The sequence below is a fragment of the Artemia sp. Qi Xiang Cuo genome, chromosome 9, assembly GCF_049724085.1.
Source record: "Artemia sp. Qi Xiang Cuo chromosome 9, ASM4972408v1, whole genome shotgun sequence".
Lineage (NCBI taxonomy): Eukaryota > Metazoa > Arthropoda > Branchiopoda > Anostraca > Artemiidae > Artemia > Artemia sp. Qi Xiang Cuo.
Genome location: NC_142802.1, coordinates 24,896,815 through 24,912,932, shown reverse-complemented (window position 1 = coordinate 24,912,932; position 16,118 = coordinate 24,896,815). Strand labels below are relative to the sequence as shown.

Genomic DNA, 16,118 nt, shown 5'->3' with positions numbered 1-16,118 from the left:
CAAACCATCCTGTGCTTTCGCACACCCTTCCTATTTACCTTCCCCAGATTTCTCCAGGTACCCATTTAAAGCTGGGTCGACTCTGGCTGAGCTTACAGAGTCACGCCACTGACCCCTTTTGCTTAAGCCAGTTTGATATCCCTATAACTCTGAACTCTGAAATGTTGTGTTTGGCTTTGTTATTTCTATATAAACTTTAAGAAAATGATGTTATTTTAATATAAACTGTTTAGTTAGAAAATGATACGTGCATATTTGCGCATTTTAACTTGCTCTTCTGAGCCGAGTTACAAATTGCTTTCATGCGGTAAAATTGACCGAAGACTTAAAAGGAAGAAGATGAAATTTTAATTCGAGCAGTAAGGGATAGTTAAATTTCAATGTGAGAATTTAAATTGTATGGCTTATCAAAGTGTACATGGTGATCCTTATAGTTTCTAATTTGACTCATTCATAACCTTCGTCTGAACTTTAGCAAACCTCGTACAAAAAGTTGACGAATAAGAACAAATCGCACTGTCTAATTTTCTATGGTTCAGTACCTATAATAACACCTTGTAACTGATTTATGTGCGAGTTTGTTCTTACAGCATGATCCAAAGTATGCATTAGGCAAGAAGAAGCTCAAAGCTTCGCGTCGTTCGACCATGCAAAACGATCTTTAATGGTAGTTTGACAAATTAAAAGTATGACTAAAACGGTAAAATATTAATGCTTTATTCAAACAAGGAAGTGCACGATACATCAGAAATACGCTTAAAAAAGTATGAACATTAGACCCACTTGCTAGGAGCGATAAACGATTTTAAAGTTAAGAGATAATATAAAATCGAGAGCTTAAAAAACAGTGCCATTCAGAAATGATTTAAATGGCCAGAACTAATATAGTTTTAATTTGCTGTTCTTAAAAAAAACGTGAGAGTAATTTCAACGTGGAAAATATAAAATTTTCCAATTGCAAAATTTCACGTGAGACTTCCTCCTTAATTCAGATGATATTACAAACTTAAAAAGAACAAGGTGAAGGATGAGATAATTTTTTTAATTTCTGTTCGTTTTAAAGTTTACCATCGCTCTTATATTTTATTCGAAAAAAATGTTTTTGTTATTTAATATAATCCAGCGTCAGATGTTTTGATTGTCAACGAAAAGAATATTCAGGCAAAAGTTTCTAAGTGAAAAGCAAACTTTTACATTGGGACAGTGCCGACAAGCGCCTGGAAATAATAAAACAAGCGAGTTTATAGTAAAAACTTGTTTAGTTCTACAGGAAAAAATGACATTTTTCTGTAAAACGACTAATTTTTTAAAATTTTTCACTCCATCCTATACTGGACACAAGAGGGGGGTGGTTATCTTTAGTTGGAGCACTTATTTTTAATTAGCAATTTCTAATTGGAAGACCAAAATGTTAGAATAGGCCATGGTTTTTGGCAAAAGTGAGACACTTATTTCAAAAACAACTTTTCTTAACCTTTGGCATCCCCTCTGCTAAAAGAATAAGAGGGCACTCTTGATTGGAAGTTTAAAATTTTTACAATTTTGTAATTGGAACTAATTTAAGCATCTGCATTCAAATAGCACAATACTCAGTTAATGAATAAATCTTAAAGTGAAATCTTATGGGACAAGTCAATGAATTTAAGTACCTATAGAAGTTATTATATAGGCACTTGATTGACAATATATTAAAATATTGTCAATCAAGTCATGAAGATTAATAGGATTATTTTATTTTCACTTTATCTTTAATTTATGATATAGTATGCGCTTGATATTAGTTATTATTGTCACGTTTTGGTTTGCAGAATATATAAAACAACTATTATCATGAAAAAATTAATCATAGTGATTCGTCAGACGTATAAGGTTTTCCCCAGTAAACATAAAGGCGTGAAGAAAATGGATAGTCTATAATAGAATAGTTCATATTTAAGGGTATAATAATATTACATATATTTTAAATTTGCAATAAATTATATTTCAAATATGCATTTACGTACATTTTGGATATTGTTTATATTTAATCTGTTATATGATTATTGTTTGTACTTCGTGATTCTCAGGCATCCAGACTCTTTTTTTTATTTAATTTTGTTAACTGGAGAAATAAGGGGTTTAAATGGAGTTTTTCAAAATTTCCATTGTAACCTACGGTACAATATTTGAAAACCCCTTCGACGTTTAAGAATAATCTTAAAAGTATCTTAAAAATGTAGATGTTCCATTGAAATATGAATGAATCGTAATTGGCTAAGACTCTTTCTCTATATTCCGACATAGCAAATGTCAAATGCTCGTTAGTTATGAGATGCAAGGCTAGGGGTCCCTCGCCTCCGACCAAATGACATCCCTGGTTGTAACCAAGGACTTTTTTAGGTAATCCGAATTTCAGCCCAACGACTACATGGCGCCAAGAACCATTATCAATAGCACCTAGAGAGGTAAGATCCAGCTTACAGAGCAAAAATATGTCACTGATTTAAAATATTTTAGACGTCCGTTATTGTCTAAAAGTGGAAACGCCATCTTGTGATGTTTATTTTTTATTAAAGTTTTCGCACTAAACATTTTCTATAAAAGAAAACTATAAAAGAAAAGAAAAAAAGACATATTTTACAACCAAAAGCAAATTGCAACATTAATACTTGAAACGAAAACAAATTATCCTGCATATGGGGAGGGGGGGGGTGCAATTCCATTTCCATTACCGGTGTGCTAGAGTATTTTTTCCTAAAATATTGGAGAATACGTAGAATTTTAGCTTAAAGAGCACTGGGTTGAGGGGGAGGGGGGCCTCTCTCATATACAGGATACTTCCTGCTGTTTAAAGGTCTAATGTCGCTTTTAACTTTCATCTGAAAGAGCTTGTTTTTTTACTTAACTTCTGCTAGTTTTACAGTCATATTCAGAAAGATTTTGAATATAAAGGGGGGCGGCTTCTGCCCACTCAACTCTATTCTCAACATTATATTTTGAATTTAGTATGGTGATGTTAAAAAAAAAGTCTCATTTAGTGTATTTGATTTTCACTGTGCGATACTATATAACCGTTAGGTCTATTGGATTAACGATCGGTAATAACGGCATATTTCTTATGGACGGCAAATATGTTTAGGGGTGGGTGTCATACTTCATGCCAGTATGGTATCCTAGACTAGGAGACTTTACAAATACCCTTTCATTAGTTTTAAAATTTTTGCTGGATAACATGCCAGGAATTGGTACTCGAATTGTCAGGCATTGGTACTTTTCTATGGTATGATCTCTTCTGCTGCTCTAAAAGAGCACAAGGTTTTTAAATTTTCATACGAATCAGCCCTCTTTCGCGTTCTGTTGATGCATAAATTGCAATCCAAACTTTGTTTTCCATACCTTCTTTTTGACAGCAGTCCTAATACATACTGTTTGTTACCACGAATGGTTTAATCCAAAGTTTTCTGAAATATCAGGAAGTTATTACCCCACCCCCACAGCTCTTGTGTAATTCAAGTTCAATATTCCTATAATAATGCGTCGATGATATGTGCAGAATATTTATCTCTGAAAAATCGCAATTCGTAATGTATTTATCAGGATGGAGGGGGATCTAAAATATCAAAAGCACTTTTGTGATCACCATTCATCAAAAAGACTTCCTCGAAAAATCTTTTATGCAGGAGACGGTGAAAAACCACTCCCCTTCTTCTTCAGTGGGGGTATGCATATGAGTGTAATCAGGTAACTGTCACCCTTTATTACCCATATGGCATTACAGGCTTAATTCAAAAATGCTCCTCAAAATGAAGTGGGATAAAGGGGTCCTCTCCCTATTTCTGTATTTGCCTGGAAGCTCACTCCTGGGCCTTAAAAAATATACTTTGATTCTTCAGCCTCTCCAGCCACAGAAAGATCAACTGACCCACCTCCCCAATAGCTGATGCGAAACTACACACCACTATATATAATTCAATGAAGTCTCAGATAAATCAAATCAGTTAGAAAAAGATTGATATTGTCTATATTCATTTGTATTGAGTTTATGGATTTTGGGGAGGGAATGCTCTGCGACGTGGCATTAGAGCCTCTGAAGTTTGGAAGCTATAGCTTTCCGATAATTCTAAAGCAATTGGGTATCTCAGAATTTCCAATCGACTGCGTTTTGGTCCTCTTCGAACCAAAATTAATTTTTTACGCCACAAAGGGGCCAAAAACACCACTTCACTGTGGCGCGATCTCTTTTCCTACTTAATAAGCTAACTAGAACCTTCGATTTCCGTTTGAATGATCCCTCTCCCAATAAAAGAACCACGGACTAGACGCCATCCCTTTTGGAAAAAAAAACAACAAAACAACAAACAAATAAACAATGATATTGGATCATTCTTCTTGAAGAAATATAAAATTTCGTATTTTCGTAGGTAAGGTCTTGAAACCTCTGTAACAGGTTTGTTGGGTATGCTGAAATGGATGATGTAATTTTCAGTACGATAACTCCTTCATCAGGGTGTATCATCTTTTCCTAAAATTGGCCCAATTTTTTCATATGGCTGATAATTTTTTACAAATAATTTTAAACTTTCATATTTTAACAATTTTCATATTTGGAATCATTGCGAAAAGCTGATTCTTTTGATCTATTAAATAAAAGAAACAATTTTTTTTTAAGTGAAACTAAGGAGCGACATTAAAACTTAAAACAAACAGAAATTATTCCGTATATGAAAGGGACTGTCCCCTCAACGCCTCGCTAACGTTTTTCTCGCTCTTTGCGCAAAGTTTTTTATTGTTTTAAAAAATAGAGTTGTGAGAAAGAGTCTAACTTTAGCGTAAAGAGCGAGGCGTAGGGAAGGGGACAGCCCCTTTCATACACGGAATAATTTCTGTTCGTTTTAAGTTTTAATGTCACTCCTTACTTTCAGTTAAAAAGAAACTTTTTTTATTTAATTTTTGAACGTTTTTGAATTAATGCAGGTTTTGATTTTAGCTCACCGTACATGAATAATTAAAACAAAATTTCCATATTAATTTCACTTTTATTTGGTTAAATGGCTTTCTCGGAAGTTGTTTAATTTTATGTAGGAACGTTTTTATTAGTAATAAATATATATAACTTACGAATTAACTTACGAAACGAACTTCTATATTCATATATTTTTAATGCGTACATTAGGGGGTTCGCCCCCCAGTCAATACCTCGCTCTTTACGCTAAAGTTCGAATTTTGTTCCAATTTTTTTAAAATGACCCCTTAATCACAAAGGCCGTTAATTAGAATAAATAGCTCTGATGAAAGTAAATAATAAATCTTTGACTTAAAGAGCGAGGTATTGACTAGGGGGCGAACCAATCATATACGTAATAATTTCTGTTCGTTTTAAGTTTTGTTGTTGCTCCTTACTGTCAGTTGAAAAACTTATTTTTTTTAATTTAATTTCTGATCGTTTTTTTTTAAATAATGCTGGGAAAACCGGCACCCCCTTCATAGCAATATCCCTTATTGTATTTTCGACCATGCTAAACAAAATGGGTATCTCAAAATTTTGATCGAGTGACTTTGGGGAAAAATGAGCATGGAGGGGGCCTAGTTGCCCTCCATTTTTTGGTCACTTAAAAAGCGCACTAGAACTTTTAATTTCCGTTCGAGTGAGCCCTCCCACGATATTCTAGGATCACTGGGTCGATATGATCACCCCTTTGAAAAAAAAAACAAAAAACAAAAAAACAAATAAACACGCATCCGTGATCTTTCTTCTGGGAAAAAATACAAAATTCCACATTTTTGCAGGTAGGAGCTTGAAACCTCTACAGTATGGTTCTTTGATAAGCTGAATCTGATGGTTTGATTTTCTTTAAGGTTCTATAGCTTTTAGGGGTGTTTCCCCCTTTTTTAGAAAATTAGGAACATTTTCTCAGGCGCGTAACTTTTGATGGGCAGGACTAAACTTGATAAAACTTATATATTTGAATTCAGCATTAAAATATGATTCTTTTCATGTATTTACATTCTCAATCTTAGTTCTAATTACGAGTATATCAAAGTTTTGCATCAAGGAGGCACACTTGTGCCTCTATAAAGAGGCGACCCACCACAATGTTAAGCGATTTCAGGTCCTAGAGGTCGCAGAGAGACGGCGGTAATCGCAATTTGTAGCCCAAGCTCAAACTAAGAAACTTGCAAAATTTCATCCTCCTCCGACTTTATCTTCATGGGGTAAACTGGGCCAGAAGATTGGACCCTCCCACCACAGCCCCCTTTCACGTTGTCCGATTGGGCTGAAATTTAGAGGTTAAGCTTTCCTAGGGCCCGGGAGCTTATCCTCGAAATTTCAGCTCAATCCGATCACTCCTTCCCTGTTTTCAAAAAACCAAATATAGCCACTTAAACTTCATCATCATTTCTTTTTTTTTTCCTTAGCCACGCCTAGAGGCCACAGTTGGCAATGAAGCCGGTTGAATGAGGACTCATTCGAAGCAGAATTCGGCCTGTTAGGGCCTTTTGATATTTTCAGACCGAAAAAATTATCCCCCGAATTTACATTTACGAAAAACCTCGTTTTCCTATATTAGCCCATGTTAATTTTTCCCACCACAACCCCCCTTTAACGTTGTCTGATCGGGCTGAAATTTAGAGGATAAGTTTTCCTGGGGCCTGGGAGCTTATCCTCGAAATTTCAGCTCAATCTGATCACTTCTTCCCTGTTTTCCAAAAACCAAATATCAAGTTTTTTGGGAATTTGCTTGCGTCGAAAATAGCTTTAATTTACTAAAAAACAATTACTATTGTGTCTGTATAGTCCAGCGGTTGATACTCCAGACTGTAAGGCGGAAAACTCGGGTTCGATTCACCATCAGAGCAAATTTTTTATATATTGAATTTTAACTTTAAAAAGAAATTCAGTTTCTTTTTTAAATTATTTGAAAAAAATTACGTTTTCTAAAGAGTTAAAGAGGCTGAGTTACAAGGTCGACCCTTAAAACGTACAGGGATTAGGAGGCACAGTTGGGGGGCTGTTAAAGAGGCTGATTCACAAGTTCGAACCTTAAAACGTACAGGGATTAGGAGGCACCCTGCACGACGTGATTTGAGTATTCAGGAATTAAAAGCCTTAACACAAGAATATTCAAGAGCGGGGGGTTTGGGGGCGGCAGCCCCCAACTTTAACTCCTGACAAAATCAGCTAACAGTTAGTCAAGCAATAATAAGTAATAAACTGTACAAAAACGTGCAGAAATTATTTGAAAAAAACTACGTTTTCTAAAGAGTTAAAGAGGCTGAGTTAAAAGGTCGAACCTTAAAACGTACAGGGATTAAGAGGCACAGTTGGGGGGCTACCGCCCCCCAAACCCCCAACTTTCGCAGCCTTTAAATATAAAAAAATTCTTTAAACTGAAAGTAAGGAGCGACATTAAAACTTAAAACGAACAGAAATTATTCCGTATATGAAAGAGGCTGTGCCCTCCTCAACGCCTCGCTCTTTAGGCTAAAGTTTTTATTGTTTAAAAAAAAAGTTGTGAGAAAGTCAAAGTTTAGCGTAAAGAGCGAGGCGTTGAGGAGGGCACAGCCTCTTTCATATACGGAATAATTTCTGTTCGTTTTAAGTTTTAATGTCGCTCCTTACTTTTAGTTTAAAGAAATTTTTTTTATATTTAAAGGCTGCGAAAGTGGGGGTTTGGGGGGCAGTAGCCCCCCAACTGTGCCTCCTAATCCCTGTACGTTTTAAGGTTCGACCTTTTAACTCAGCCTCTTTAACTCTTTAGAAAACGTAGTTTTTTTCAAATAATATTCTAAAGACTTCGAAAGCTTAGGAATTTCCTTATTTAGGAATTTAGGACAGTTTCTAATTTTTTTTTTTAACTCAATCTACGGGATTTTTTTTATCAGCTTTGGCATTAATCAAAGGCAGACACATTATTTTGTTCTAGTAACACTTAATTATAAAAAAAGGAACTGGGGGAGCTTGAATACGTTAGAAGGATTAACCTTAAATTCAATAGCTTTTTTCCGGAGCTCTGTAACTTCTTTATGCCAAGGTTGTGCTTTTCCTGGTTCGGTCGGTGCTGGCGCTGAATCCACCTCTTCAGAAGCAATTGGATCACCTACAGATCTGGCTTTCTCAAAATGTCCATCTACATATTGGTATAAGGAAAACGGTCTGAATTTTCTTCGGTATTCAGTCCTGTACTCTCTAAAAAAAAAAAAAAAATCATTATGACGGCTTGACCTTATGAGGTATACACTAGATGATTTGAGATTTATCACTGTTGTTATCTAATTAATACGTCTCGTACATATTACTTCCCTTTATATCATGTTACGACACGTTTTTTTTTATCTCATGGTATACTTTTTATATCACATTAGAGCACATCACGCTAGATCATGAAATGTCGCCTAAGACATTCACTTTTATCTGTACCATAAAATTGTATTACGAATTTACTCTACAAAATACCAATCCTTCCGTAACTCCATTCTAGAAGCAAAGTGTAATTGTGGAATTCAAAACCAAAGTTTATCGTTCTTGGCAAGTTCATCTCTTGGCATTTCCGTATTTTCAATTCGTAGTTGTTGCGAAAAATTTATGTCTATTTCTTCAAAAAGTTCCTAAACCAACTTCTAATTTTAAAAATTGGTTTATTCTAGTTCTTTTTCAGAGTCAACTAGTGCTTGGCGCAAAAACAAGCTAAGACTAAGCAGTGCTTAGGTCTTCTCTGCTATCAACATTTTAGCCCAAAAATCGAAAGGCAGCGCCTTGTTCAAATCTTAAATATTCAATGGTTTTCAATATGCTCGATTAGAGGGAGGTATATGTTGGGAGCTTGGCTCCACTCGTACCCATATCTAACCGCTAACTTTTATCAGAAAGTTAAAAACGTTGCCTTGGAATCAAACAAGAATTTTTAAAGCAGACATTTTGAGGACCAACGTTGTCTTGTGGTCCCTCCCGTCCCCCTTCTACCGCCACATTTTTATCAGAAATATGGACACATTTCATCTGTTTGAAGAGGAATTACGCAAAGTTAAAAGTTGAAATGCTCGAACTACGAAACTGTGAAACTTTGAAGCTTTCTAGCGCCTAAGCCGTAAAGGTAAGTGGTCCACAGTCTTCTAAAAAAGATTCTTTGGTTTAGGTACATATTCGTCAAATTTCAAGCTGATCCGGGCACCTTTGCGCAGAAGATGGTAAGGCTAGGAAGTGGCCTACGCTCGACTAACGCAGTATCGAAATGAACTAAAGGAACAAAATGAAGAAAAAGTCTGGAGACAGTGCATAAAAAGATTAGTCCTCACTCTCTCAAAAAACAAGCTAAGTCATAGCTCCAGACTTTGGCACGAAAGCTGAAGACTAACTTGGTGTAAAAACAAGCCATGTTCAAACGGCCTGATTCTACGGCATCATTGCTGAATTTCATGCTGCAACGGTGAGCTAGGTTCTTACTCTGTTTATAAATCACCACCTAAATCTTAAATGTGTGTAAAAACAAGCAAACTACAAGCTGTGGAATTTTCTAGTATAGCTGAAAAATACTCGTACTTGCCGTCAGGAACGTTCCCAAGGCCCTCTGCCTTGGGAATCGGGGTCAACGCCGCCTGAAATACTAGATTTTTTCAGCTTTTTGGGGCACTTTATAATTCGTATCATTAAATTAAAAGTGATTTTTATAGTTGGAAAAAATATATGTGTAGATGCTTGTTTACCGTACAATTTCTATTACAATGTAATATTTTAGTTAGAAAAACTATTGAAAAGACTGACAAAAGCTGAGGAGTTTTCTAGATGTTGTCAAGAAGATTGCTCAATGACATTTTGAGGCACTCATCTGATCTGAGCAACTGAAAATATGATTCAATGGTAAAACAGTTCGTGGTAATGAACTTTAAATAAGGAGCGACCCGGCTCAATAGTAATCAAAACTAAAAAAACAGAATTTTGAAACCAGTATATACATAAAGAAATCAGATTTTTATGCTGATTTCAAGTATATAAGTTTCATTAAGTGCAGTTTTACCCATCAAAAGTTACGAGGCAGAAAAAAATTTGCCTTATTTTTGAAAAAAGGGGGAAACACCCCCTAAAAATGATAGAATCTTAATGAAAATCAAACCATTAGATTCAGCGTAACAAAAAACCCCACTGTAGATGTTTCAAGTTCCTATCTGCAAAAATGTGGAATTTTGTATTTTTTGCCAGAAGAAAGATCACGGATGCGTGTTTATTTGTTTGTTTGTTTGCTTTTCCCCAGGGGTGGTCATATCGATCCAGTAGTCCTAAAATATCGTGAGAGGGCTCATTCAAACGGAAATTAAAAGTTCTAGTTCCATTTTTAAGTGACCAAAAAATTGGAGGGTAATTTAGCCCCCTCCCACGCTCATTTTTTTCCCGAAGTCACCCGATCAAAATTTTGAGATAGCCATTTTGTTCAGCATAGTTGAAAATCTAATAAATATATCTTTGAGGAGGAATTAATCCCTCACTGTTTCTGGGGGAAGGACTGCAACTTATGAGATTTGCCCATTGTTTACATATAGTATTGGTTATTGGGAAGTATACAGACGTTTTCAGGAGGGATTTTTTTCTGGTGTGTGTGGGGGGGGGAGAGGTCGTAGGAGGGGGTCACATGGGAGGATCTTTCCATGGAGGATGTTTCCTTGGGGAAAGGGACTTTTCTATGAAGGGGCGCCAGATTTCCCAGTATTATTTAAAAAAACGATCAGAAATTAAATAAAAAAGCAAGTGTTTTCATCTGAAAGTAAGGAGCAACATTAAAACCTAAAATGAACAGAAATTATTACGTATATTAGGGAGTTCGCCCCCTAGTGCTCTTTACCACCAAGTCAAACCACCTTGCTCTTTACGCTAAAGTTTTTTTTAGTACTTTCAAAAGACCTATCTATTTTAATTAAACGGTCTTTGTGATTCAGGGGTTTGTGATTCAAACAAAATTCGAGCTTTAGCGTAAAGAGTGAGGTATTGACTAGGAGGTGAACCCCCTCATATACATAATGATTTTTGTTCGTTTTAAGTTTTAATGTTGCTCCTTACTTTCAGATGAAAAAACTTGTTTCTTTTTATTTAATCTTGATCAAGGGCGGTCTTGTGATCTAGGAATAGAACGAAAGATTGGCTAAGCTGGTTACCGGTTAGGTTATGTTTCAGAGACAAGGGATAATAATATATTACCAAAGAGTGTTCTTTTCTGCCAATGTGATTGTCACCAAATGAAAAGCAGGACGTCCTCATGTGTGTTCATCACAAAGAAATTCAAAGGAAGTGGAAACTTCATTGAGGGGATTAAAGAGTGACATTTTGAATATAGTAAGGTAGAAGAGAAGTGTGCAAAGCTATATTAGCGTCTTTCAGCTTATTACTGCAACGCGTTGCAAGTAGCAACAGCAGTCAATAGGTAAGAAATAAAGCGCTCAGCCTTTAGATTAGTAATACAGTCTTCACGAAAGATTTTGAAGAGCGTTGAAGTACACTTTATTCTCATGGGCATATGAACTCTTCCTCTTGAAAACATAAGTTCAAAACACCTCTAAGGTCTAATCTGTTTGTACCTTTGTCTTTATATTTACCGTCTATTTCTAAGACACATCCACGGATAAGTCCCTGGATCTTTGGTTCAAACTTAACTTGCTTAAGCCTTTCGTTCAAACCCTCTGAAACCAAAAAAAATTGTTTCATGGTGAAAGCCCGTAATAATAAAAAATTGTACACTGGAAAAATTGTATATCTAGAGAATTGGGTACAGAACAGTCGTTGAATACAGGGGGTCAGTATTATTTCATCAACAAAGTGAATTATCAGTAGGGTGCCTCGTCTGGATTTGCGTGCAGGTATAGGAATTCCCATACTATTTGCTTGATGCTCTACACCTTTTCAAAGAGAGTCAGAACTGCCTCACACAGTTTTACGTAGACATTTTTTTTTTAAGTTGGCAAGGTATAATGTGGTCAAACATGTTTTGGGAGTATGCACGAAATTATGTAACTCAACCAGACTGCTTTTTTTTATATTGATAAGAATTTCATAAGAATGTACGTCGTGAGTTCACGTGCACATTTTTTTTAAAGCTGAAATGATATAATGTGGTCCAACATGTTTTGTGAGCATGTTTTAATGTTTTAACATATCCTAGAAAGTACATTGAATATTATTAACTTTGAAACAATGGTTACTTCAATTGTCAGAGTGAGTATAGCTTACTGAATTTCTTAATGGAACTACAGATAAAACTCATTTTGATAATTCATTCCAATTTCAGGGGGACTAAGCCCCCCTCCCCCCTCCATCAATACCCACCATCAGAAAATATGATTATAAACACCATAAAAAGAAGATTACGCTTTGTTTCTATTATGTAAACAAAAACCCCTCCTCCAGTGCTCTGTCTACGAGCAAAATTCTTTAGTTTTAGTTATTTCGTTCAAAATGGCTCTTTACCCAATTGTGTGTTTAAGATATTTCGTCTTTTTTCCGGTCTAACTAAAGACATCTGTGTCTTATCTTGTTAGCAAGAGTAACAATTTCCAAACAACCTTTTACATGTTCATTATCTGGAATTATTATTAATACCACATGTTTAAGAACAGTGCCAATGATTTCCTTGAGAAATAGATTCTTGTTGTGGTCAAATTAGGTGAGAGTAAAGCCTTTGAAATGCGATGCGTGAGTGATGTTTGAACAATGTCGACAATTTAAAATAGGGTCTAGCGTTATGGTATACTAAAAAAAAATTGATATAAAAATCATAAATTAAAGAATGCTACACTAAGCTCAGAACTGATTTGAGGGGGTAATTTGTATCATGGGAAGAGGTTTTTGGAATCCCCCTTCCCCCCAAACTCAAAATTTTCAAAAAATTTCCTTTTGAAGCGTTTTAAAATATTTCTAAGGCGCTAAAACATAAAGTGCTACAAATATTAGAATCGACTTTATAGGGCAAATTATATTATGGGAAGATGTTTTTGAAATCCCCCTTCCCTCAAAACTCAGATTTTCCAAAATTCTACATTAGAAGCCTTTTTAATTATTTCTAAAGCGCTAATACATAGAGTGCTACAAATATCAGAATCGACTTTATAGGGCAAATTATATTATGGCAAGATGTTTTTGAAATCCCCCTTCCCCCAAACTCAAAATTTTCCAAAATTTTACTTTAGAAGCCTTTTTAATTATTTCTAAAGCGCTAAGACAGAGTGCTACAAATATCATAATTGACTTTATAGGACAAATTATATTATGGCGTGATGTTTTCCAAATCCCCCTTCCCCCCAAACTCAAAATTTTCAAAAATTTTACTTTATAATCCTTTTTAATTATTTCTAAAGCGCTAAGACATAGAGTGCTACAAATATCAGAATTTACTTTATAAGTCAAATTATCTCAAGGGGAGATTTTTTTGAAATCACCCTTCCCTCCAAACTCAAATTTTCCAAAATTCTAAATTAGAATCCTTTTTAATTATTTCTAAAGCGCTAAGACATAGAGTGCTACAAATATCAGAATCGACTTTATAGGTCAAATTATGTTATGGCAAGATGTTTTTTAAATCCCCCTTCCCCCCAAACTCAAAATTTTACTTTAGAAGCTTTTTTAATTATTTCTAAAGCGCTAAGACATAGAGTGCTACAAATATCAGAATCGACTTTATAGGACAAATTATATTATGGGAAGATGTTTTTGAAATCCCCCTTCCCCCCAAACTCAAATTTTCCAAAATTTTTCTTTAGAAGCCTTTTTAAATATTTCTAAAGTGCTAATAGTTATAACACTACAAACATCAGAATAAACTTTAGAGGGCAATTTATCTGTAAAAAAGGGAAATCGTTTTTCCATGCTAAATTTTTCGTCTCCCCCTCCGAAAAGAGACCAAGATCTAAAAATCTAAATTTTTTACTCCCCCTCCGAAAAGAGACCAAGAGACCAAGATATCACATCGATGCAAGCTGCAAGACCATCCATCATTAGATATGCTAGCTCCATTACAAGTTCTCTGGACCAGCCAGGAGCCTCTCAAGCCAGTGTCAGCGCTGCACAAACCTCTATGCAACCTGGCAGAAAATTCAAGAGGGAGTGGATAGATTCTGATAATACATCAACCTCATCTATGCAAGATACGGACATCACCACCCCATCCGACACACACGTGCAGTCTGATTTTGGAAATGTACGTATTTTTTACCTAATGTACTTTACGTTATTGCTATTACAAATAGTAGATTTTTAAAACGAGGAGATTTGTAGGAAAAATGAATCTGATCGCTATTTTTTATGGATGACTAGATTTGTAGGAACAAAAGAGTCAATTTTTTTAATGAGTTATTAAGACAATTATTGAATTTTTTTTATTATTTTTTTTATAATTTTTGACAATTATTGAATTATTGAGATTTTTTTTACCATATTTTATTGCTATTAGTCAAATGTTGCGATGTGTGTGCGTGAACGTGTGTGCGCATACGTGTGTGTGTGTGAGTGTGTGTGTGTGTGTGTGTGTGTGTGAGTGTGTGCGCATGTGTGTGTGTGCGCATGTGTGTGTGTGTGAGTGTAAGAGTGTGTGTGAACGTGTGTGCGCATAAGTGTGTGTGTCTGTGAGTGTTTGCGTGTGTGTGTTTGTGTGTATGCGTGTGTGTGAACGTGTGTGTGTGTGTGTGAGTGTGTGCGCATGTGTATGTATGCGTGTGTGTGTTATTAACAAAATTTGTAATTTATTATGCATTTGTTTTGTAAATAATACTATAAGCAAAAATTTGTAATTTATTATGCATTTGTTTTGTAAATAATACTATAAGCAAAAATTCGTAATTTATTATGCATTCGTTTGATAAATAAGAATCCAATTAAGAAAAAAAAAATTGGTTGATAAATCCGACTAGAACAAAAATAGCGTGCTATAATTATGATAAGACTTTCCTAAAAAAAAATTGTTTGATAAAGCTGACTAGGAAATACATAGCGTGCTATAATTATAATAAAAGATTCCTAAAAAAAAATTGTTTGATAAATCCGACTAAGAAAAAAATAGTTTGCTATAATTATGATAAAACTTTCCTAAGAAAAAAATTTTTTGATAAATCCAACTAAGAAATAAATAGTGTGCTATAATTATGATAGAACTGTCCTAAAAAAAATCGTTTGATAAATCCAACAAAGAAATAAATAGTGTGCTTTAATTGTGATAAAACTTTCCTAAAAAAAAAATTGTTTGATAAATTCAACTAAGAAATAAATAGTGTGCTATAATTGTGATAAAACTTTCCTATAAAACAAAAAAATTGTTTGATAAATCCAACTAAGAAAAAAAAATAGTGTGCTATAATTGTGCTAAAACTTTCGTCAAAGAAAAAAAACTCAATCCATTCATTTTCTAGTTACAGGGGGAAACTACGAAAACAACTGACTTCCCTGGCCCGGGACTTCAAAGTATCATGGGCAATTTTCCCCTCTCGCCGGATGATGATGTTAGTTAAGGTACGTTAGTTGGTATCCCCTTGGATTTTCAATTTACAACTGAAGAAATGGACAGCCTTATGCAAATTGTTGGACCTACTGTTCCCGGGGACATTTTTGACGATGACTTTATAATTAGTGAATTGGATCCTGTGCAAATAGGTGCAGGACATGAAAATAGTGTCATATCCTCGGAACTACGTGAATTTTATTTGTTAGAGTCTGCTCTAGGTCAATTACAAACATATAGGGTATATTTAAATCCTCCCGAAGAAAACGTGGTTGACGGGAGTCTTATTTTAACAGACCCTGTAAATGTTCTTCATAGCTACATCGACCGAATTCGAGCACTTATTGAGATTGAGATTCAGAAATGGAAAGGGTCAAGGGGGGATTAAAGAATCAGTCAATCAAAAGTTTATTTACAAAAGGGGAATTCTGGAGTTATTTTTTATTTTTATTTTTTAACTGGCAATTAAAATTTTTACCCTGGTCTAAATAAATTTGAGGGTAACTTTTTCATTTGGGTAAATAAATTAATATTGACTTTGGACACATTTACCGAGAGGGGACGTTGGTCCACAATTTTATACATTGAACACTTGGATCTGAATCTTAATAGATTAAAAAAAAAACTTTTGTTTAAGAGGGGTGGGTAGTAGTCGACGAATAAAATACCACC

The 16,118-nt window shown here is 34.9% G+C and overlaps 1 protein-coding gene across 1 annotated transcript in view; it reads right to left on the bottom strand.

The window, feature by feature from the left end:
• Window positions 1-1,839: 1,839 nt before the first annotated feature.
• The window catches only part of LOC148948481 (uncharacterized), a 168,301-nt gene continuing 154,022 nt past the window's right edge, over window positions 1,840-16,118 (bottom strand). Inside the window, exons 6-7 of the mRNA XM_089094940.1 lie at window positions 7,948-8,167; window positions 1,840-1,911 (exon numbers count right to left, since the gene is read on the bottom strand). Of these exons, the coding sequence (XP_088951066.1) occupies window positions 1,840-1,911; window positions 7,948-8,167 (292 nt within the window). The remainder of the gene's footprint in view (window positions 1,912-7,947; window positions 8,168-16,118) is intronic.